Source organism: Miscanthus floridulus, chromosome 18 (genome assembly GCF_019320115.1).
Source record: "Miscanthus floridulus cultivar M001 chromosome 18, ASM1932011v1, whole genome shotgun sequence".
NCBI classification, from domain to species: Eukaryota; Viridiplantae; Streptophyta; class Magnoliopsida; order Poales; family Poaceae; genus Miscanthus; species Miscanthus floridulus.
This window is the reverse complement of record NC_089597.1, coordinates 23,487,755-23,513,257: the sequence shown is the minus strand read 5'-3', so window position 1 is coordinate 23,513,257 and position 25,503 is coordinate 23,487,755. Positions and strand designations below refer to the sequence as shown.

General features: G+C 48.8%; 2 protein-coding genes across 2 annotated transcripts; both read right to left on the bottom strand.

Annotated features, from left to right (window-relative positions):
• Positions 1–13,022: 13,022 nt before the first annotated feature.
• LOC136523483 (uncharacterized) lies at positions 13,023–18,776 on the bottom strand. The gene is made up of 9 exons (XM_066517152.1): positions 18,765–18,776; positions 17,975–18,688; positions 17,649–17,745; positions 17,497–17,549; positions 16,159–16,988; positions 16,020–16,076; positions 14,492–14,712; positions 14,069–14,176; positions 13,023–13,468 (listed from the first exon to the last, which is right to left on the bottom strand). The coding sequence occupies exons 1-5, from the start codon at positions 18,774–18,776 to the stop codon at positions 16,884–16,886; spliced, it is 981 nt and encodes a 326-aa protein (XP_066373249.1). The 3' UTR covers positions 13,023–13,468; positions 14,069–14,176; positions 14,492–14,712; positions 16,020–16,076; positions 16,159–16,883.
• A 5,365-nt stretch (positions 18,777–24,141) lies between these two features.
• LOC136524001 (GDSL esterase/lipase At5g45920-like) lies at positions 24,142–25,194 on the bottom strand. Its single transcript, XM_066517494.1, has 4 exons — positions 24,868–25,194; positions 24,696–24,763; positions 24,417–24,581; positions 24,142–24,307 (listed from the first exon to the last, which is right to left on the bottom strand). Exons 1-4 carry the CDS (start codon positions 25,171–25,173, stop codon positions 24,142–24,144), a joined length of 705 nt encoding a protein of 234 aa, XP_066373591.1. The 5' UTR covers positions 25,174–25,194.
• Between the last annotated feature and the right edge of the window lie 309 nt (positions 25,195–25,503).

Below are 25,503 nucleotides of genomic sequence, written 5' to 3'. Positions count from 1 at the left end.
CTACTCCAAGTGATGAAGCAATGGCAAAGATCATGACAATGGTGATGGCATGGTGATGGTCAAATGCTTAAACTTGGAAAAGAAGAAAGAGAAAAAACAAAAGGCTCAAGGCAAAGGTACAAAATGTAGGAGCCATTTTGTTTTAGTGATCAAGACACTTAGTGAGTGTGATCACATTTAGGATAGATAGCCGTACTATTAAGAGGAGTGAAACTCGTATCGAAATGCGGTTATCAAAGTGCCACTAGATGCTCTAACTCATTGCATATGCATTTAGGATCTAGTGGAGTGCTAACATCCTTGAAAATGTTTGTGAAAATATGCTAACACTTGTGCACAAGGTGATACACTTGGTGGGAGATGGGTTTGTAGATGTGCCAACACCACCAAGTGTATCACCTTGTGCACAAGTGTTAGCATATTTTCACAAACATTTTCAAGGGTGTTAGCACTCCACTAGATCCTAAATGCATATGCAATGAGTTAGAGCATCTAGTGGCACTTTGATAACCGCATTCCGATACGAGTTTCACTCCTCTTAATAGTACGGCTATCTATCCTAAATGTGATCACACTCACTAAGTGTCTTGATCACTAAAACAAAATGGCTCCTACATTTTATACCTTTGCCTTGAGCCTTTTGTTTTTTCTCTTTCTTCTTTTCCAAGTTTAAGCATTTGACCATCACCATGCCATCACCATTGTCATGATCTTCGCCATTGCTTCATCACTTGGAGTAGTGCTACCTATCTCATAATCATCTTGATAAACTAGGTTAGCACTTAGGGTTTCATCAATTAACCAAAACCAAACTAGAGCTTTCACCATGCCGCGCCTAGAACCCTGGTCAAAAACATGTTCTAGCAAGGCTTCTACTGGTCGACCATGGTATCCGACGCTGAACATATTGTGCACACCTACAAAGGGTGTCGATACTACGCTCGGTAGACCCACCTACCGGCCCAAGCACTCCAAACGATCCCCATCACATGGTCGTTCGTGGTCTGGGGGCTCGATCTGGTCAGACCTCTCAAGAGGGTGTTCGGGGGCTATACGCACTTGCTTGTCATCGTAGATAAGTTTACAAAGTGGATAGAGGCTCGACCAATCTCCACGATCAAGTTCGAGCAAGCCATGCTGTTCTTCCTCAACATCGTCCATCGCTTTGGGGTCTCGAACTCCATCATCAGGGACAATGGCACGTAGTTCACCAGAAAGAAATTCCTCTGATTCTACGACGAATACCACATCCGCGTCGATTGGGCCACCATGGCGCACCCCCACATGAATGGGTAGGTCGAGCATGCAAACGGCATGGTCCTACAAGGCCTCAAGCCTAGGATCTTCCACCGGTTAAGCAAGTTTGGTGGACAATGGATCATGGAGCTTCCCACGATGCTCTGGAGCTTGAGGATGACCTCGAGCCGAACCACCGACTACACACCATTCTTCATGGTCTATGGTTCCGAGGCTATCCTCCCGACCAACCTCGATTATGGAGCACCGAGGGTCAGGGTGTATGATGAATAGGGAGTCAAGGCGTTCCTCGAGGATGCCATGGACCAGCTAGATGAAGCGCGCAACGTTACCCTCCTCCGCTCGGCCAAGTACCAGCAAGTGTTATGCTGGTACCATAGCCATCGAGTGCGGGGTCGGGCATTTAACGTCGGGGACCTGGTGCTCCACCTCGTCCAGAGCAACAAGAACCACCACAAGGTCTCTCCGCCATGGGAGGGACCGTACGTCATCGTGGAGGTGCATCGACCAGGCACCTACAAGCTCAAGACCATCGATGGTGAAGTCTTCATCAATTCCTAGAACATCAAACAGCTACGTCGTTTTTACCCTTAATATACGCACACTTTCTCTTATCAGTTTCGCTACCAACTCCCTAATCTTTAGTGACACCCAACCCCAGCAACGACAGGGGGTCGGGCCTCACTTAGGGGCTGATATGAGCATATCTGCCCGGTAGACATTCTCTACGCTCGACTTTTTCTCACGTTAAGATCCAGAAGCAAGGGTTACAAAAATAGACGCTGAGTAAAACTGGTCGAACTACAAGAAACCTACGCCCCAGCGGCTATGGCGTTTTTGCTCACCAGCATGATCAGAGTTTTTTCCACATCCCGAACTTTTCTAGCCTTAACTACGGAAAGAGTCGGTACGCGTCTAAGAGTATATCCACCTAGCAACCATTCTCTATGCCCAACCCTCTCTCACGTTAAGACCTAGAAGCAAGGGTTGCAAAAACGAACATTGAGTAAAACTGGTCGGACAGCAAGAAACCTACGCCCCAGCGGCTATGATGTTTTTGCTCACCAGCATGATTAGAGTTTATTCACCTACACCCCGAGCTTTATAGCCTTAACGACAGAAAGGGTTAGAACACATTAATCTTTTTATACAAAAAGGGGAGAAGGGCTAAAAATCTGTTTGGCCATAACGAAATCTAAGAGCTTGTTCACTTATTACAAGTTTGCCGCCTGGCTTATCTGCCCAACTAAATTTTTGGGGAGGATGATCTCATCCTCTATCTTCTTAGGAATGTCCTATGCCAGCGGAGCACCTAGGTCAGTCAGACGGCTCGGGCTGCTGTTGAGAGACAGGCAAGGAGCAGTAGGATGCCCCATGCGGGTTATGCCGACCCCGTCACGAACGACGAACCCAGATTCCACTCGAACATATCCAATAAGAGCTCCCTGAACCCGTCACTCAAGCCTTCAAGGTAAGTCCTGTGCCAGCGGGTCACCCAAGTCGATCGGATGGCTCGGGCCGCTGCCGAGAGACGGGCCACCCTTAATTTACGCACGTCTTCTCCTATTGGTTTCGCTATCGACTCCACAATCTCTCAGTGACGCCCAACCCTAGCAACAGCCAGGGGTCAGTCCTCATTCGGGGGCTGGTAAGAGTATGTCTATTCGGTTGACATTCTCCATGGCCGACCCTTTTTCACGTTAAAAAACTAGAGGCAAGGTTTGTGTAGACAAACGCTGAGTAAAACTAGTCGGACCGCAAGAAACCTACGCCCCAGTGGCTATGGCATTTTTGCTCACCAGCGTGATCAGAATAAGTTGCCTGCACTCTGAGCTTTAGCCTCCGCCTTTCCAAGAAGGGTTTGGAGGGGCCCACCTACAGAATCTCCATCGAGGAAAGGCCAGCAGGTCACCCAATTCGATTGGATGGCTCTGGCGCTACTGAGAGACGGGTAAGGAGCAGTGGGAGGCCCCATGCAGGTTATGCCGAATCTGTCACTAATAATGGACCCAGATTACACTCAGACATATCCGATAAGAGCTCTCCAAACCCGTCACTCGAGCCATCGAGGTAACTTTACCAACCCTCATTCCACTTTTCTAGTGCATGATCATTCATTCATCCATTCCCATGCATGCTTTCAGACATTCATCCATACATTCATCTCATACGTCCAAGCATCGCATATGCAATTATTGCATCACAACGCTTCGCGTCGCGTCACGAAGCGGTAGTCGTCTCATCTGATATGAGCGGCGACTGACCAAGGTTCGAAGGTTGGCCCGCAAAGGGCTCGAGGCCACCTCGCGTCAAACAGAGCCAGGGGAGAAAATGCAGATGAGCCCCAGCGGCCTTTGCCCGGCCCGCTCAGAAGCGGACAGGGTCATCTTGACCTTCTCGTTCGATCCGAACCTCGAGCCATGCCCATAGAATCTCCATCAAGGGAAGGCCAACGGGTCACCTGAGTTGGTCTCTAGAATGACTCGGGCATCTACCAGGAGGTGGGTTAAGGAGCAATGAAATGCCACATGAGGGCTATGCCAACCCCGTCACGAACGATGGACCCGGATTCCACTCGGGCATGTCCGTTAGCGAGCTCGTCGAGCGCGACACTCGAGCCATCGAGGCAAGTGTCATTAGCTCAGCCCCTCTGGTTGCGGAAATCATGGACGAGGTGACGCATAAAACTTGGCCGACCCCTACCGAGCCCAATGGGGCTCGGGGGCTTGAGCCACCTGCCCAACTCAGGAATCCGACCGATCGAGGTTGGAAGGCTAGTCCACGAAGGGCTTGAGACCACCTCACGTCAAACAGAGCCAGAGGAGAAAACACAGATGAGCACCAGCAGCCTTTGCTCGACCCGCTCAGAAGCAGATAGGGTCATCTTGACCTTCTTGTTTGATCCTAACATCGAGCCATGCCCACAGAATCTCCATCGAGGGGAGGCCAACGGGCCACCTGAGTCGGTCTCCAGAATGACTCGGGCATCTGCCGGGACGCGGTTTAAGGAGTAGTGGAATGCCACATGAGGGCTATGTTGACCCCGTCATGAACGACAGACCTAGATTCCACTCGGATATGCCCATTAGCGAGCTCACTGAGCGCGTCACTCGAGCCATCGAGGCAAGTGACGTTAGCTCAACCCCTTTGGTTGCAGAAACCATGGACGGGGTAATGATCGCAAAGATGAGCTAACCCTTGACCGGACCCTCGCTACGTGTGGGGGCTTGAGGAAAGTTGGACTCGCAAGGAGACTGAATGCGTGGTCGTAGAACGATGGCTCAGATCCTAGGGAGGGGATACGTGCGAAAAACTAAGGATAACATTTCTAAAACAAGGGACGCTTTCTCCTACTAGTTTCGCTATCGTCTCTCTCGATCTTTAGTAAAACATAACCCCGGCAACGACAAGGGGTCGAGCCTCACTCGGGGGTTGATAAGGGTATATATATACCCTTTCTCAAATAGTCACCGTGCCCGACCCCTTCCTCACATTAAAAACATAGAGGCAAGGTTTGTGGAAATGAACGACTAAGTAAGGCTGGTCAGACTGCAAGAAACCTACGCCTTAGCAGCTACGGCACTCTTGCTTACCAGCGTAATCAGAGTTTCTCGTCCACACCTCGAGCTCTACGATCTTAACCACAGGAAGGGTCAGAACGCATCAACCCCTTTTTACACACAAAAAGGAAGAAAGAACAAATTTGTTCAAATGAAATAACAAGTTTGTTTAAACAAAGCACAAGGGTTGGAACTTGTCCGCTTATTACAAGAATGACGGCCCAACCTATTTAACTAACTAGCCCCTCCGAGGGAGAACTATGCCTTCTATCTTGTCCACCAGGTCATGCAAAAAGGGAGCCACCGCCATTTCTATCTCCTCCAGCTCGTGGACTTCATAACCAGGCGTGTAGATGTGGCTCATCGCCTCCAGATCGATGATGTCCCCATAATGAGAACGAGCAATCGTGAAGGACTGATTGACCCTAGCACGAAGGGCATTCCTCTCGAGCTGGCGCACCCGGGCCGTGATCTCGACAGCACGAGCCATGAGCGAGCTGGTTCCCTCCGATCGTACCACCTCAAGGTTGTCGTAGACCACGCCGAGGGCGGCGCTCAGGATACCGTGCTCGTCACTCTCTGCCTAATGTTTTCTCCTTTCCTCGGCAAGATCGACAGCCAGCCCAACAGAAATGCTCTTGGCCTCTAGCTTTTGGGTCATCTCCCTTTTGAGCTCGGCCTAGAGGGAGCTAACTTTTTGTTGCGCGTCGTCGTGCTCTTGGCAGGCCTGGTCATGCTCTCGGAAAGCCTGGTCGTGCTCCTGGCGAGCCACGTCGCGTTCCGAGCGTAGCCTCTCCATGGTTTGGATCAGTTCATCCCACTCCTTGCGTAGCTGAGCGACCACTGTGGCATCTAGGCTCGCCCTTTTCTCTAGGGTCACGAGCTTCTCCTCGGCCCCAGCCTCAGATCCCTTTCTTTCTCAACCTCGCTCAGAAGGTCAAGGCTCCGTTGGCGGGTTTCGACGTCCTTCAGGAGCAACTCATCCCGCTCCTTCCTGACCCTGGCGGCTTCTTCATCATCCTTCTACGACCTCGTCGATAGGGCCTTGACCGCCTTCTCGGCCTCATCATCATCCCGACGGGCCTCGTCCACCCATGACCGAAGATTGGCCACCTCCTCAGCAAGGCGAGTCAGCTCGACCACCCTTTGCTAGGCGGTGGTGAGCTGAGCTGTCACCTCCCCACATAGCCGTGCCTCCTCGATGAGGTGGTCCTAGGTTTCCTTCTGTTGACGAAGGAACCGAGATTTCCCTCGGCTGCCAGCTATAAGGGACTGCAGGGAGATGATGGTCAGGATACAAAAAGTATATAGAGGAAGAAAAGGGCAAGAAGCAGGACCAAACCATACCCGACCAGAGGGAACAACAACGTTGCACAATGCGCCCATGGCATGGTCTAGGGCCTCAAGCACGGACATGATCCCTACGTTGAGGCTCTCCCGCTCCATGCTCTCTGTGGCGTCGTCAAGGGTAAAAAGAGTCGACGCCGAATCCTACGGATCCGTCCACTGGAGCAGGGGCTCACCCTGTGCGAGCGAGCTGCTGCCCACTAACGTTAGGGTTAGGGATGACTCTCCACTGGCCCCAAGGGCCGTCGACCCCTCTCGCCGTGACGTTCCCACTAGGACGCCCCCTTCGACGACGGAACGGGCCAGCGGTGCGAGCGCGAACCTCTCTCCTAGCACCACAACTCCCGGGGACCCCTCAGCCACGTCCTCCTCCGTCCGGCCCACGCCAGGTGCTGTCGCTTGGGCCGCCGATGGCATGGGTCATGCCAATGCATTGGGCAACGCTGCGATCACGCCCGACTGTGACCCATCTCTCACGGCCGCCGCCACCTCCACCTGCGTCGGTAGAGTCATGACCGGTTGCATCGCGCCCGCCATAGTCGGCACCACGAATGCGGTCGCAGCCCCGTCCGCCCTGCCATTAGCAGTGGTATCATGGCTAGCATCGGCTGCTCTACGACGTCCAAAGGTGACCCTTGAACGCCCACGTCCGCCTGTCCCATCGAGGCCATAGGCGCCACCATGGGCGGTGCCCGATAGGCCGGCGACGCGATCACACTAGCGCCGCTCCCACATGAAACAGGCGCGACATCAGCCAATGGCCGCCACCTCGATTGGAGGGCCATGCTCTTCTTTGGTGCCAGCGCCAAGGTATTCCGCTGCCTGCCGATGCTGCAAAGGACAAAACACAAGTCACGATGAAATCTAACTAAAACAGGAAAAAACAGAGGAATCGATAACTCATCTCGGCTCTATCGGGCGGCAGATGCGTTTGGGGGACGAACCCCTTGACCCTTGCTCTGCCTCATTGGAATGAGGCCGCTTCGAGCCCGCCCCTACTCCTGGGCAGAGGGGCTCGCCCCAGGCATCTCCTAGGGCATGTTGGCGGAACGCCCCACTCCCCTTGGCTCTTGGGGCACGACGGCGGGGCCACCCACCTCCGCTGGCACCTCGGGCGCGATGGCAGAGCCGCCTACCTCTGTTGATTCCTAGGGCGGGCCGATGGTACGTCCTACCTCCACCGCCCCACTAGATGTACCCTCTTCTCCATGGGACAGGAATGGTCCCAACGCCTGCAAGGACGAACTGATGCCTGTCAGCGCATCCTCGTTCTCCAGGTTGCCCCACTCGATATCGTCGGCTATTGTTTCTTCTTCCTCCATCACCTCATCATCATCACCATCATCATTGTCATCATCGTTGTTGGTGTCCTCCCCTCGTTCCCGCGCCCATAGCTTCTGCTGCTTCTTCCTCTTCTTCTCCTCCTTCGCCTTCCTCAGCCGCTCGCCCTCAGCGCGATTCGCCGCCCTCACGGCTGAATCCCTCGGCAGCGAAGTCAAGTGATCCATAAGGATGAGGTCCCTCGGCTGGTCCCGCCCCTCTCAAAGTTAGTCCCACGGGGTTGGGAATTCAATTGAAGAGAAGGCAGGAGAAAGGGAAACTTACGAAGACGACATAGCCTAGCTCCGGCCGCATCGGAGGATGCCCCAGCACCGAGTAGACGAAGTTGAGGGCGGCACCCACGTCGTCCCGCAAAGGCTCCATCACCTCCTTAATGCGTTGCGCGATCTTGGAGTTGGGGAGCATTCCCTCGATGAGCGTCGTTCTGTCGAACGACGCCTCGGGCGCCATTGCGTATAGCGGGAGCGCACGTGTCATCAACGGCGCCACCCTCCTCGTGTGGTAGGCCCCGATGACGCTCAACCCTTTTAGGCCATTCTCCTTTAGGATGTGGATGGCGGCAATGTTGTCTCAGATCTTCTTCTTGTCTTTCTCCGGCACGGCCCACTTCCTCCACTGCTCCGGGGCCTCTTCGATCAGGCACCCGGTGAACTCCGGCAGAAGGGCGGCGGCGTCATTATTAAGGTAGAACCACTGCGAGTGCCACCCCTTGTTGGACGTCGAGAGCCGCATGGACGGGTACTCGCTGACCCGATTGTTCCAAAGTTGGATGCCGGCGCACCCCATCGGCTTGTGCAGCTCCTGCCTGTAGCCCTTCTCCCTCTTCCTCTAGAGGCTAACGACGAAGAAATACCTCCATAAGTCAAAGTGGGGGATGATCCCCTGGAATCCTTCACACAGCACGACAAACGCCGCCATGTGCTGGATCCCGTTGGGATTGAAATGCTGCAGCTTAATCTTGTAGAAGTGCATCAGCCCCCAGAGGAATTTGTGGGCGGGGGTCGCAAGCCCACGCTCGTGGAAGTGGGCGAACGACACCACGTAGCCGTTGGGTGCTGATGGCGAACCCTCGTCACTGGGCAGCAACCACTCCTCGGCCGAGGTCCATGCGTAGAGAAGACCACGACGGATGAGGCCCTCTATGCGTTGGAAGGTGATGTCAGAATGGCACCACGGATCCATTGGAGGTGGGAGCAGATGGATGCGAGCTCAACGGTGGCGAAGGTGCGGAGGCAGGAAACCTAAGCGTTGGTGGTGGTGGCGTGGCTACAGAGGCTAGGATGTAGGCATGCGTATGAAACCCAGAGGGCTAACCCTTTGGTTTTATAGGGGCGACGGGTGCGAGGAAACCAACCGCCCGCCTAGATCTCCGCGCCTACCACAACCTGTCACCATGTCTTGTCAAGGGGCCTACGCACGCAACCTATGGCCGTCCCCTCGAAAAACATGCCGAACATTTCGCCTCGCCGAACGGGCCACGACCCATCACAGGTAAGAGGGATACGGAGCTAAAAATGCTCCTACGGCCTGTCTAAGCCTAGGAGTTTGAAGGTTGGCCCACCGACGGTTTTGATAATAGCTCCAGGCACTTTTAGACTGAGGGGTGGAAAGGGATGGGCCCACTAGCAGCCAGTACCCGGGCGCACGAGCATCACGGGTGTCCCGGCCCACGTTTGAGCCTCAGACGGATATGATCCTTGGTTTTTCCTCGAAGAAAGGCAGAGAGCCCTCGGGACCGATCGAACGGATCTGAGAACTATATGGATTGACCGCTGAGAATCTAGAGTCGGACACCAGCTGACCCAGGCCGGACCCCCACGAATGGGATGCAGGGGCCCCACTCGGACTAGCCCGTTAACAACTCACCAAGCACCATGGCTCGTCCATAGAAGAAAATCATGGCATGGCTCAGCCCCTCCGTTTTTATCGGAAAAAACGCTTGAGGGAAGACGATCATGAACCCTCGACCGGACCCCTGCTACATGCAGGGGCTCAAGGAAAGTTGGACCCGCAAGGAGACCGAATACACGGTCGTGGAACGACAGACCCCCGTAGGGGTCGAAATAAGGAAAGACCTTTTCCAACCCACCAAATCTCACGACTATACCCCCGAGAGGCCTGATCACCACGAAAGGGAATCGCCGTCCCCAGGACACGCCATGGGCGACAAGAAAAGGCAAGACCCTTAGAGTCCTTCTGTTTTGAAAAAAGCCTCCGAATGAGTATTCTACTCCTCCGCAGGCTCGAGGGCCACTGTCGGGGACCAATACTAGGGTACCCAAAGAGGAGGAGCTAATGGTCATCAACATTGATTCAACCGAGCAGTCAAGAGCGCGCCTACAGCTCCGTCCGACCTCCGGGGCGGGCTCCACCTCGCCTGACCCTGAGACCGCGATTTTCGCCTTGCATGACCTCCGGGGGCAGGCTCCGCCTCGCGTGACCCTGAGGCCACGATCTCTGCCTTGCCCGACCTCCGGGGGCGGGCTCCACCTTGCCTGACCCCGAGGCCACGATCTTCGCCTCGCCCGACCCTAAGACTGTGGGCTTTGCCTCACCAGACCCCTTGGGTGCAGGCTCTGTCTCGCCCGACGGGGACCCATACCGTCGCCAACCATTCAGGTCCAAACGTATAGGCCTGGGTCAAAACTCTGACACCAGGGAAGAGACCGACACGCCCCGATGTAACCCGCGGCCACGACGGGCTATACCTAAGGATTCACATCAAGAACAGCATTGGGCGTACCGGTGTTGTTCTGCCTAACCCTCGTACGAACACTGACAGGCACGTCAGTTTACCACGATGTCCGCCAGAACGGAGTGGAGCGCCATGACCGGCGGATGATGCCTGCGCATGGCGCTAGTGACGAACAGGACCGCGACGTGGAGTCATCCCTGTTGACATCTACAGGGTCGGCGGGACCCGCATGAAGGAGAAGGACCCGGCTATCCTGAAGACCTTCTTCTCCCTCTCTGGTTATTCTCTTTTCCTCCGTTGTAACCCGCGCTTTCCCTTGGCCTATAAAAGGAAAAGCTGGGCGCCCCATGAAGAGGCCGAACCGATCGACCCATCAAGATTTCGATACAGATCCGCACAAGAGCACAACATGAACGCACAACCGAGCAACGATCGAGCTCTCAACACCCACTCACTCCTTTCACCAGATACTTGGGATCCTTTCTCTCTCTCGTCCGTTTGTAACCCCTACTATAAACTTTTGGTGCTAGTAACACGAGCAGCAGTGACGAACTGGACGTAGGGACTTTCTGCCCGAACCAATATAAACCTCGTGTCCTCTAATCACACCATCCGAGCCAGACGCGCAATAATACAAATTTACTCATCGGTGATAACTCGAAACACCGACACGTATGTTTCAAGTGTATGTTCCACATGTTTCATCTATTTTAGACGTATGATGCAAATGCATGTTCCAAATATTTCAGTTGTTTCAGATGCATGTTTCATGTGTTTTCATTGAGATATTGCAATGACTATACAAGTATGTTTCAATAGTATACTGCATATGTTGCAACGGTCGGACGGATATTGCAGAGTAGATGAAATGTTAGGACTAGGGAAGGGGCGCGGCCGAGACAGAGCGAGGTGGAGGACGGGGGCACGGTGGGGATAGCACCGCGTGGAGGGGAGGAGCGCGGCGTGGCGGGGGAAGGAGCGCGGCGGGCTTGACGCCGGGGGCACAACCGGGATGGGGATCGAGTTGCGGATGGTCGAACGTGGTCATTGGCGCGGGATCGGTCGTGGGTGGTCGGACGCGATTTCGTCGCTGGCGCGGGATCTGATGCAAGCGCGCGCGGGTGGGGGGGGGGGGCGTCCGATGCGAAGCAGTTGCAAGCGTCCGAACGCGGGCCTAGGGCCGGACGTGCGCGCGCTAGCCCTTCCCTTTCTCATATAAATTAAGGGTATGCTTGGTTGAGCTAGAGCTAGTTACTAGTTAGATTAGAAATTAATTTAAATTAGTTAAGGTTGTCTAGCTAATTGGTTAACAACTAGTTAAAGATTTGACTAAAAATTAGCTTGGCTACCTATTAGCTTTCCTGTTAAATGCACTAAGGTCAATTAGCTCTTGTATCAAACAGACCCTAAAATCAATAAAAGACTGACCAATCTCGTGTGCAAGAAAAATGTAGAAAACCGATGTGCAACATGGTATAAAGTTTAAACTAGTTAGATGTGCAAAGTGTCGAGATCTTTTTTGCGAGATCGATCGTCGTCATCGTCGCAGTGCGGTACAGGGGGACTCCACCGCTGCATGCAGCAGCAAACCACCAGCACAACGCAATGCGACGACAAACTGCTCGGTCACTCGGGGCCGCCTATAAATTCTGGACCTGTGTCGTGCATGTAATGTTCTACCAAGCAACCATCGAAGCAAGGTGCCACAGTCCACGACGACCTGGACCGACGGCGTACGAGACGACACCAAGACGGCCGATTGCGAGACGAAGGTGCTGCTCCCATGGCGTCCAGCACGAATGCTAAGGTGCTTCTCTTTGCCGTGCTCCTCCTGTCCACGACCGTAGTCTCGCGCGGCCACTGCGAGCGTGACGACCACCGCGGCGGGGTGGTGGCGATCACCGGGCGGAGAATGCTCGTGGCGGAGAGCGATGCCGCGAGCACGCTAGCGGCCACAACGACGACTGCCGTGAGCGTGCCGCGGCTCACTGGCGCCGCCGCGTCGTACTCCGAGTCCAAGAGGGAGAGCCCCGGCGGGCCCGATCCTCAGCACCATTAAATCCTCGCTCCCGCGCCTTTAACTGCTTGCATGGTAATAATCTCGGCAAACTCGGCTGCTGCACGATGAGTTAGCTAGACGAGCAATGCAAACTAAGAATAATTGTATTTGGGACGATGATCCTCTAGTTTCATTCTTGATTTTCTGATAAATGATGTAACTATGTATCCTTAATTAATAAAGCCAACCATTTATATCAAAAAAAAAAGTGTGGCTGTTTGGTTTTGCCGGATGTAGTCGTCTGAATCAGGCTGACTCCGGACGAGGTGGCCCCTCGGTTTCGCTACGGACGAGTTGGTTCCTAGGATTAAACAACGATCGTAACCGCTTGGTGCCGGACGACACCATTCCGTGTCTCAATCCAAACGAGTCCGTAGGGTCGGATGTGGTTCGGATGGCTCCGGAATGGGTCGGTGATGCAATCCAAACACGCTGGGATGATACAGTGTCGGTGCATGACGACGTACGGTGGTTGAGGTCTAAAAGAACCTCGAATTATCAGTGAGTTTTTGTAGTTTTGTATGAATACGTGATATAATGTACGCGCGGAAATAAATCGCATCGTTCGCCGTTGATGAAGGGTCGCACACTCGCACAGAAAATTTATACTACTTACTCCGTACTACTTTATTGTAATCATGTTGCTAATTCTACGGTGGATTATTTTTGGAAGTGACTACGTATCATTCGACCGATTTATGTTTGTGTCGCAGGCGATTTTTTTAAATCAATCAGAACAGGACACGTGCACATGGAACAAATAATTACGAACAACAAAAAAAAAATACAAATGATCTTTCCGATCGGCGAAAGACATCTTCTGGGAAAAAAAGAAGCCAACTAAAAAGAGCCGTAGGACATCTGAAGCCAAAACCCGTTATCATAGTGGGTCCAAATCTAAAAAACCAATAACAGAACATTCTGCTGGTCACGGGTAGGCTTCTTTTTGTTTCAGCCATGCTTGCTCGAATGTATTGTAGCTTCTTTATCTTGACGATGCTCTTGGGTAGCTTGCATATGGCTGTCCCCCTGATATCTAGAGTCTGGAGCGGCTTCAGGCTGCCCAGGGAGTCCGGTAGACGACTGACATCTCCACACCCTCAGACAGAGAGGAATTTGAGGCGACGCAGTCGCTTCACCATCTGCTCCAAGTCTTCATCTTGTACACCTAACTAGTAGATTGCGCGCGCCCTTGCGCGCGTCGAGTGGCTGTGAAACATACATGCTGAATAAATGCATTGCAAGAGCATTATAAGAATTAAGATTAGGCTAAATAATAAGGATTATATAAGTTTAGTAATAGATTATCGTCATGGCACAGGTTGACAGTTGAAGGTGATAAGGATTATATAAGTTTCAAGGCGATAAGGTCTGACATTGAAGGAAAAATTAATATGTGCATAAAACCTACAATCCTCTTTGAGAACCAAGCAATAACATCATGAAGTAGAGGGTAACAGAAAAACATAGTTCTTCAGTCTGGATAGAGATAAAAATGGCACCACATTAAAAACCATGTAGGTCAAAATATGAGCTTTCTTTTTTTTTTCTTTCATGCCTAGGCACAAATCCAATATATGAAGATCTAAAATGGAATAGGAAATGAAAACAGGTGGCAACAATGAGGCTTAGCAGGTACCGATTACTGGTGGAACAACTCTGAATTTCACTAACATGTACTCTGCACAAGACTACATACAAATGTAGAGTATAATTGGAGAGTAGGGAAACCCAAAATAAAACCAATGGAAGAGAATCATTAGATAATCACAGAGAAAACACAGATTATAAAGAATTTAAGGAACGTACCTGGTCATCATTTGCTACCTGGTCATCCAGCAGATATTGATCAATGACAAACCATTTCTTTCGAGGCTCCAATATGTGCCGAGGTGTCGACTGTGTGTCTGACATTCACTGTTAAATAATAGAAAACAGATTAGTCTTTAGAAGAATGTAAGCATGCATAAATTTGCTCTAGCCCATAGTAGAATATGAAGTTGGCAAAATAGAACCACATATTCTCAAAAGAGCGTAGCATATGCAATAGTAATTTACACATCATACAAAGAATTTGTGGATCACTCAAAAATATTGGGTTCGACACACCAACAGGATGAACCAATATTCAGACACCACCAATACAGTAGATTTGGCCAATGTCGTTGTATTAAACTGAAAGCTATAGTAAATCACTATCAAGACAGATATGCAGAAGTAATTCAACCGTACCTGACAATTCAATTACCAATCAGAATAGATGGAAGCCACATCCGTGCACATTGCCCTGGTCTGTTGGCTCCCACTACAAATCGAATAGGTGTGTAGATGGATGAGTAGAACTCACCAAGGCTACACAGTGGCTTATTCTGACACTTTTCTGTTGGGATAAGCCATGAGACTCTAATGCCGAGGGTGCTAAATATGGCAGAAAAAGGAACCTCCCTTGTATCCTAGATTAGCCAAAAACCTTTAGATCACAATGGTAGATTGGGAAATGGCACTATTTATAGCAATCACCAATCAGACTTAAGAAGGGCCACTTTTCAAGATGTAGCTGTACTGATTTCCCAAACAACTGGAATAGTGGATTCGAAGCAGAATAAATGATGACAATATTACTGCATAAATTTATTAATCAAAATAAATCACAGATGAAACATGGGTGTGTTAATGACCATACTAAACGCTAAATCTGTTTTTTGCTTGTAACGTTACTAATTAGCGTTTGTTATGAATGCATAGAAGATGAAGGCAGGAGTTAGGTGATTAGGTCCATTAGAATTTATTTGAAGGTGACCTATTTTGGGCTGTGGCTCGAGGAGGCCGCACGGGTGCCGGCTTTTGCCTGATGCCTAGACTTCTCGGACATTCTGGGTATGTGTATAGGCACGATATACACCACCAGTCGTCATTCTGTGGTATGTGTTTAACTGTGACAGTGCATTGGCAGCATGCGTTGGTAGTGGAAGGGAAGATTTCAAGGCAGAGAAAATGTGCTGGTTGCAAGGCTTCTTCCATGTATGAATGGATTGTCTTGCGGATGCACAAACCCGAAATCATTTTTGTCTAATTTCCATGTAACTTCGGCCAGGATAACAATTAATCTAACTACGATGAACCTAAATCATGTATTCAATGTTTGCTGCTGCTGAACTAAAAAAATTTTGAAGTATGTTTTGCAGCCGTTATACTGTCAGTCATCCAGGAAACTCTACACTCCAAATTGGATAAAGCTTGGGCCTCATCTACATTTTTTTGGAGTCACAAACAACAATATGCGTGCTAAAACAAACACATATTGCAAGAAACGGTAGGATATGTAGGGCAATCTATTTTTTTATATGCTCACAAGAATTCATGCACTAAGCCGCTTATTAGTTAACATAAGCATTTCTGATGCAATTCTGTCACTATACATCAAGAGTACAGTAAGAAGCACCAAACACCATGATGATTTTAAAAGGGGCGTACCCAGTGCAGAGAGCTCCCGCTTTGTGCGGGGTCTAGGGAAGGGTGTCAGTGGCAAGCCTTACCCTCACCTGTGCAATGCAAGGAGACCGCGACTCAAACCCGGGACCTTCCGGTCACAGACGGTAAGACTCTACCGCTTGCACCAGGCCCGCCCTTGACCATGATGATTCTACATAACTAAAAATCTATTTACCTGTAGGCTTCAACATGCCTAAATAAGCTCTGAAAATAACTATGGCTTTTAAATTTGCAACTCAGAATGCAGATAGCTGAAGGAAGAACTTACCAAGCCGAGAAGGAGGCAGATAGGTCACCTCTTGATGGATATATTTGATGTCGATAACTACATTTTAAAGAGGGCACATATAAATGCATAATTGCATCAACATATTGGAATGTAACAATGAGGAGGCTCATTAATTTACCTCTGATTACATAGTTGTCCACAAAACTTGCAATGGTAGCTATGGAATCATATTAGAATACATAGTATGTTGGCCCATCTAACTTGCAATGTAACAATGATAGCTATGGAACTATATTGTAAAAACAACAGCTGGAAATAGGAGCGTTTCTGAAAATGGGAAGGAAGAGATGAGCCTGGTTAAGGGAAGAAAAGGCGCAGTGAAAGCTGTAGACTCTGAATCTGAAACAACATCATAAAAGAACAGAAAGCAGAGAGAACAATGGCTTGAACTGCATCTTTTTAGCAGAAAATGAGGGAGCAAAGATGAGTCCTATTTAATGTCCAAGATCGTGGTAACAGCAACACAACATCGTAAAATATAGAATATTTCTATTCCATCCCACAAAACAAAAAATGGATGAAATAGGTGATGAACTCGACTATCAGTTAGCAGGATAAAACCCAAGAACAGGAGGCTATAAAAAAAGTGAGGAAGAAACCAAAGAGGTCACAGAGGAGGGAACCCATTATGGCCCATACTAACACAACCAGTAACATGTTTAATTACTATTAGAGGAAGAGATGGCTTTTCTATTTCACGAAGCAGCAAAGGTTAGATCTAAGAAAGGAAGTTTCCTTATCCTAGAATCATGAAAGAATTCAATAATGAAGTAGATGTACATTCGTAGAGAAGACTGGCATGCTTGTGTGCTTACCAGATCGAGCAGTTTTAGAACTAATTGTTTAATGTTTCTGTATACAGTCGTATCTTCTTTCTGTGGAGAAAATATACCCAACCAAATTGACAGTAGAGAAAGTTGTACAAAATATATCAACACTCTTGCAGACCTAAATGTAACAACAAGCTATGAAAAAAAAATAGTGTTGTATGAAAATAGTTAAAACAATTATGTGTACAAATAGCTTGCATCTGCATGGTTACAAATATTAAGTTATGGGTGCACACTGTCTTATCTCTGAATGTCAATTGATATAGATCATTACTTCTAATCCTCGAGTAAGGAAACAGTGAATATGCTATGAAATCCCTTCATCGTAACAAAAGAGTAAACACGGTATCTTTCAGATAATATTCATGGAGGTAAATATGGGGGTAGACCCAGTGCCGGAGGCTCCCACATGAGTGGGGTCTGGGGAAGGGAAAAACCGAGGCAAGCATGGAGGTAAAGTAAGGAGAAAAGACTTTTGAATCACCTACGCACAGAAAGTACCCTCAATTAGCAGCAGGTAAGATATAGCTAAATTGTTGAGAGCATAAAAGGACTTGAATATTGTGAGGAGTATGTAAGCTCTATCCCTTTACTGCAATCAAACTTAGACATGAAAAAACAATTACCTGCATACCTTTATGAGCGAAGTGTAGAAACAAAAAGAAGCATGTTGCCTTCTCTGCATAACAAATTTCAGTTAACTAACATCAATCCTAAGCTTTTTCAACTTGCTGAATCCAAAAGCACAATTTGTAGAAAAGCAAGCTAAGACAGTAACTTGTTTTGTAACAAAGAACTGGTAACCTCAATTCAATGATCAAATCAGAAAGGCAAAGATCCGACCTCAGTTTCATCCATCCGCAGCCAGGAAAAATCTGGGCAAATAAAATGGGAGTAGGATTAGGAAATGAAGGAAAACAAAAAAAAATGTAGATAAGGACATGGCGCTCCACATCTGAAGGCCTAAATGGTTAAATCTCTATGTACATACACCAGATCCATGAATCTGAATCGTAACCCAAAATCGAAGGGAAAAATCACGAAGTAGAGTAACCCATATATCTTATTCGCACAGCAGGCAGCAACGAGAAGAGCGAGGCGTACCTGGTGGGTGCTCGTGGGCAGCGAAGGGCCTGATGGTGAGAAGCTGGCATCGCGGATGCAGAGGAAGAGCCTAGGCGGGGGCGAGAGAGGGAGAAAGGTCTGGACAAATGGAGCTAGGGTTTCGTGGAGCGTAAGACACGAGGACCTTCGGTAGGAGACAGGCACCGCGGCGGCTCGAGGGGGGCCGCGTGCGCCGCGCCATGGCCGGGGACGACCACCACTGGGGCCATAGGCGGGGGCGGGGGCGTCGGAGGCGGCGAGGCGCGGCGTCGCGGGAAGGCGTCGAGGTCGGGCTCGGGAGGGAGGACGGGAGGGAGACCGTTTTTTTACCAACTCACGGAGGATGGGGAAGAGGGAGGGGGCCGCCGAGCCCCTGCTGGGCCGGCGCACCGCCCGCAGGGGCACCGTTACCTGGCGCCCGACGCCGCCTCGCGCCCACCACTGCCTCGGGAGGGAAGGGGAGAGAGAGGAAGGGGAGGGAGAAACGGAGGTGAGAGGCAGGCGAGGGAGGGCGGCGGAGGAGGAGGAGGGCGGCCGCCGTCGCCGCGCCCGACGCCGTCGCCCGTGCCCGCGTCGGGACGGAGAGGGAGAGACCCATGGGGAAAGAGATGACGGAGGCAGAAGAATCTGGAACGAGAAGCGTAAGCCGTAGTATATATGTGGTTCTCCGGATTCAGACGAGAAGCAGGAGACGAAGAGGATAAGGGGGAGAAGCTAACAGAAGCACGAGAATCGGTCGCCGGCAAGAATCCGTTTCAAGCAATCTGGAGCGTTGAATGAAAGATCCGACAGCTAGGAACATTTCGAACGACGTGGACGGTGGTTCCTTCGGGAAACCACCTCCGGCTTGTGTAGGGTAATGCACCCTCCAGGTCCAGTACCCAGAGCAGCTCCATCTTTTCGGAGACGAAGAATGACCTCCACTCTCCGCTCTCCGGACACTGTCAAGGACCGTAGCTTGCAGAGTCGATGCTGGCAAACACATTCTCAAATATTAAAAACCGAAAGGCTCAATTACCAACCATTCAAACATTGATATGAAACTAACCTACAGCTAACCATCCACCAACGGGCCAAGCATCCATGCAGTTCAAGCTAAAAAAAGACTAATAGAAGAAACAAACCACTATAAAAAAACACAACAGCTAAGCGTGGAACAAATTATAAAGGTAGATTGTTGTATCATGAAAATGACATTGCACAGGAAATGAAACCACACTAAACTCAACTAGTTACTACCCCAAAATTTCTGAAACTCAATGAACCACTGTAAACTGAGTTGCAAATAAATAAAGCAACTATAAACCCAATGAAGTGCAGCTAGTTGTACTCAATGAATAAAGCACTCAAGCTACAGCTGTTTCTGAACAAAACAAGCCACAGCTAGACAAGATAGAGACATGGACTTCTACTGCACGAAGAAACTGAAATTTAGTACCTGAATCACGATGCGATTGAGCTCACTGAAACTCTACTGCAGGATACTAAACTGAACTGAACCTACATTCTACATACCTGACCTGAACTTTAACTTAAAATAGATTCTAAAAAAACATCAGATTCAAGATTCACAGCTTACTAGGCTGTTGTCAGCCTGATCTCTTCTGAAGATACACCCTCCAAGTTTCTCGTGCATGCATTTTCTCTTTGTAAAAAGAAGAATCACACTTTGTGTTCCTTTTTTTTTTCTAAAAATAGAGTAAAGAATCACAAATTGATACTTGCTAGCACAACTAAATTTAGTGTAGGCAAAGGGAGGACAGACTAGCAGTTGCAGTTACCATAGCACTACTAATAATTAAAGAAGCACATCCCAGCAATCATAAATTAAGCATTGAGGAGTTAGCAAAGATAATTACGAGCTGCTAGTTTTCCAAAGCAAACCTGATGACCAGCACTTGTTATACCGTGCTGGTTGCTAGCTTGCTGCTACTGCTATTTGGGTACCTGCATAACAGATGGAGATATGAAACAAGCTGCATAACTAAAAGAGAGGCAAGCAGAATAGGAAAATTCAGAAAGGAAATTGCAGCCTGACTTTCTTCCCGAAAGTAGCAGCAAGCCAATACCAGCCTGAGTATGTAAAATACACTAGTTGCCTAAAAACAATGCTGCATTAAGACAATTCAAAAGCCTAGTAATTTTCTAAACCGAAAATTACCTTGCCATACAGTTTACCATGACAAACTCAGCTTAAAAGGTTTCAGGAAAATTCAGTATTTAGATAGACACTTTAATATGCTTGGTTGTATTATCACATAGGACCTTTAATAAATGAAAATACATAATCAGTTGCATGAAGGAAAATAATTACTACTGTTTTTCTCAGCAGGATAATTAAATACCTGGACATCACCATGTTGATGTAGTTGATCTCTGACAAAAGCTACAGCTTCAAAGATACAAAAAGCCAATCAGTGTACATGAACATCTACACAAACAACAACTTCGGAGCTACAAAGCCATATCAGCCGTCTATAGCTTCAGTTGCAAAATAAATTACTTTTCAGACAGCTTCAGGTAACTTGAGTTTCAGAAAAGGGTAAGGTTCTGAGCTTAACATGTCCTATAATAAACAGAGTCGTCAACTTTATGAAGCTATTCATACATACACCAAAATTTATAGATAACAGAAAATAGCAGCCCATAGTTTTACAACAGAAGTAGACAAGCACTGCAATTTTCAGCTACAAGCCCAATAGTTGTCTTCAGAAAATTACTATTCGGCCCATCATCATTTACTATTCGGCCCCTGCTGCAGCCTTCTTCCATTCAAATAGGAATTCAAAGCATTACAATTTAGTTTTAGCGTACTGGTTAACTGTAACTCAGGAGCTCTAAAATTTATTTACTGCATGCAACATGCATAACTGTAACCCCCAAACCTTGAGTTACTGAAACTGGAACTGGAACTCAACATATCTGCTTAAATGGTGGCACATATGTGCACAGTCATAATATAATTGAAACTGAAAGGTAGGTTTACTGTAACTAAATTTTCAAGAGCTCTTACTGCATGCAACATGCAAAACTGAACCCCCCAAACCTTGTGTGACTCTGAAACTCAACATATTTGCTTATATTGTGGCAGATATGTGAAACTGAAAGCACTAAACTGATGTGATGCTGAAATAAATTCCAAGCTCGAGCTGCTAATTAGCAAAGAAACCAAGTAGCTGGCCAATAGGGAAAGCACAATGACATGCTACTGGAGCGACACAGGTATCTTGGAGAAACCAAGTCTGAACTTCACACATACTAAAAAACTGAAGTTTTAAAACCGAAAGCACTAAACAAACATACTAAATCTGAAACAACTGAAGTTTTAAAACTGAAAGCATCAAACAGTGTTACTGAAACTGAAAAAAACTCAACATATCAATGAACCTGAAACTAAAGTCTAGAAACTCTGAAACCTGAACTCTAGCTGATAAACTAAACTAAAAAACTAAGAAATCGATTAAAACTTAAAATGAATATAAAATTAATGACACTAAAGTTAATGAAATAATTTGTCAATGAATGGTGGTTATTAGGGTTCATGGATTACAGGCAGCAGTCTTCGTTCATGGATTTGCACACATGTATCACGTACTCATGTATGCATGCTGACCATTCCTAGGAGAACACTAGTACCAGAATTATTAGCCTTTTGTAATGTTGATATTGTTCGTTCTAGAGTTAAAGGCTCCTACTAGTAGCTAGCATCGGATGTGTCGCTGCCGTTGTTGTCACGCTCATAAGAGTACCAGACACAAAATAAGATCTGGTTCCAGGACTGGTCGGCAGGATGTCTTCTTAATCTCACCTCATGCATGCACCTATTGTAGCTCGCTGCCTGCTTGCTTGTCTCGGTTCGCAAGAAACTGCCACTGCTACTAGTGTCGAACTGCAGCTAGTTGCAATACTGGCTGTTCTAAAAACTTTTCCCAAAAAATGCTACAGTAGCCATCACATCGAATCTTGCGATACGTGTATGGAGTATTAAATGTAGACGAAAAAAAAAACTAATTGCACAGTTTTGTTGGAAATCGCGAGACGAACGTTTTGAGCCTAATTAGTCCATGATTGAATATTAATTGCCAAATAAAAACGAAAGTGCTACAGTAGCCAAATTCCCAAATTTCGCCCACCTAAACATGGCCCAGCCTTGTTTAGTTCCAAAATTTTTTTCCAAAAAGTGCTACAGTAGCTATCACATTGAATCTTACAATACGTATATAGAGCATTAAATGTAGACGAAAAAAAAACTAATTGCACAGTTTGGTTGAAAATCACGAGACGAACGTTTTGAGCCTAATTAGTCCATGATTGAATACTAATTGCCAAATAAAAACGAAAGTGCTACGGTAGCCAAAATCCCAAACTTCACCCAACTAAACACAGCCTAATAAACTGCAGCTAGTTACAATACTTACTAAGAAAATGCCACTGCTACTGAAAACGACACAATACTCATGAAGCAGCCATTTGCAAAAGCATATGACTGGAGATAATATTTGAGCATATCTAGGAAACCCAGATCTTACAGCCCCAAAATAAACAAAAATTAATAATAACCATCAAACTAACCACACAACGGATCATAATAAACATTTTAACACAACACACAAATTAGGGATCTGACCATGAGATGTTCTGCATGATTCAGGAGAGATTAAAGAAGGCATGAGATAGTGTTGAAAATACCTGCAGAATCTGGCGAATCGCTTGCAGAATCAACTGCCTAAACAATAGAGCACTGAAAAAACAAAATGAAGGCAGCGATGTCTGCATATGGAGAAAATGAAAACACAATCCATTCAGATAACACACAGAATCCAACAAAGGACAATGAAACTAAAAAAGGATTAGGGGTAAGGGAAGAGTACCTTCGCCGCCGCAAAAACAACACCAACGAGCTCTTACACCGGAAGGTTTGGAGGAGGAGACGAATCCACAGCAACCAAAAAGAATATAGAGAGACGCTCCCACCGCGAACGGGCTCTTCCACCGAACGGTTTGAAGGAGGCGACGAATCGACAAGTACCACAGGGGAGAGGTGCTAGAGCAGAGGCGCTCCCGCTGCTACCAACAAGGATCGCATCGCCCGCTTCTGGAAGATGAACAGGAACACACAAGAGAAACAGAGTCAGGCCCCGTTTAGATCAAAAAAATTTTGGATTTTTGGCTACCGTAGTATTTTCGTTTATATTTGATAATTATTGTCTAATTATAGACTAATTAGGTTCAAAAGTTTCGTCTCGCGATTTTTCACCCAACTGTGCAATTAGTTTTATTTTTCATCATACATATACCGCAAGATTCGATGTGACGGATAGTATGCAAAATTTTTTGGCAACTAAACAGACCCTAGTCAAAACGAAACAGTACAGGCGTAGATTTCGAAAAAAATAATTGGATGCGGATTCCGGATTGAAACATGACGGAGTCCTTCCGCCTTCCCGTTAACACGAGCACCTACCCAAATAACAACTGGGCTGAAGGACGCAAGCCCATGAAGAAAAGCCAGCCCGTGACACAAACAGAAAAAAAAAACGACCGATGACAGAAAAGAAAAACAGCCGGCAGATGAATAGAAATCTCGTTATTTAAAAAAAAAAATTGGTGATCGATTTTTCTCCCCTCACGGCCGCATGATGTGAATGAGCACGTGACTCTTTGAGAAAATGAGAATGGTGGATGGGATGGGCCTGCTGGCTCAGAGGCCCAGGACAGGAAGTAAGGCCACCAGTCTTCCTTATCCACAGAGAGACAGTTTTAAAATAAAAATGGAAAAAAAAACATTCATAATTTCATTTCTCACCAAGAGGCAGAAGAAAATTAATTTGACAGATACTGACAAAGTTCATCCAATAAAATTACGGGGCACACGAAACAATGAAACAAAGCATTATTACAACATACTACTGATAAGACAAACAAACCCGCTTGTATATATTATTATTGAAATTTTTTGGGTAAAAGAATGGACCTGAAACAAACTTATACTACAACAGACTAAAACACTACTGCATGAATTATGCTTCCATTAAAAAAAATCCATCCAGAACCTTCCATCGACAGAAGGAGGCAGAGTTCCCATTTTTTTTAGTTAAAATAACATTAGAGAGTTCCCAGACTTGAATTGAAGCCGTCGTCGTCGTCTTGCCATCATGCATGGGCCTTCACTCGTGGTCCTCGAACGACTTGACCGGGTTGTCGGGGTCCATGTCGCCGAAGAGCGGCAGGTCGGCGGGCAGCGCCTCCAGGCTGAGGTTGGCGTCCTTTAGCGCGAACACCACCTCCTCGAACAGCACCCGGTTGCCGCGCGGCGTCAGGTGCAGCCCGTCCCTTCCCAAGCACGCAAGAAATGGCAAATTTCCATTTGAGTTCTTCCACTACTATCTCCGTCTGGAGTCTGCAGCGGGCAGCAGGACAGAGTGCGTAGCGTGCGGCGTACCTGAGGAACGACTTCTCCCAGCCGGGGAACCTCTGCATCCTGGACCAGATGTCGATGTCCCTGAGCCCGCACTGCCGCGCCACCTCCAGGCACGCCCGCGCGTACAACCCCGCCGCCGCGTTGGTGCGCTCCGGCAGGCCGGAGAAGTCGTGCGCGTACGGGTACCTGCATTCCCCATGTTCCGTTCCATCAGGATCGAAGAATGCCGATCGATTGCCGCGGTGCGCGGTGCGCGGCGCGCAGCGTGCGAACGAAAGAACATCGCGATCGATCACTCACCGCAGGCGCCCGTCCTCGTCGACCGGCGGCGGAGTGATGAGGATGACGACCACCGACGGCCACCGCTTCTGGAAAACAAACAGAGCAAGAGGATGAGCTAAGTCAGTGCCGTGCCGTCGCCGCGAAATGCAGGTCGCGTGCGTGCCCACGGACTGAACTGAACTGGTTTGACCTTGAGGAGCGCGCAGATGGCGCGGAGGTTGTCCTTGTACTCGGCGAGGGGCACGTGCTGGAGCGCGCAGGCGCGGTCGGGCAGCGCGGCGTCGTTTGCGCCGAAGAAGACGGTGACGGCCGAGACGGGCCCGGCGATGCTGGCGACGGCGCGGGGCGCCACCCGTGCTGCCCAGCGCGTGTTGTAGCCGCGCAGCACGACGTCGGCGGAGCGGGAGTAGTGGTTGGCGAGCGACGCGCCCCAGCCGCCCTGCCCGAACGCCTCCTCCGTGATGGAGTCCCCGAACAGCACGATCGACGGCCTCATTTGTCGGTGCTTGTGCTCGTGCGTGCGTGCCGATGGACAGGACAGACAGGAAGACCCCGCACAGGTGCTGTGCTTGCTCTAGATCGTCGGTTCTTGGATGTGTGCCCCGTCATGGCATGTCTGGCTTTATATAGACGGACGCATGCAGGCGAGTCGGCGTCTCGGAGACGCCACGTCTGCGTCGTTCCAGGCAGCGAGGTCGGTTCGGTTTGGGACGGCAGCGCGGCGGACGCAAGGCGCTGGCGTCACCTGGTGCCTGCCGGCGGCACGGGTGGCGCCAAGCCAAGCAGCTGCGCCGCGCGCGTCCATGTCGGCGGCATGGCGCCTCAT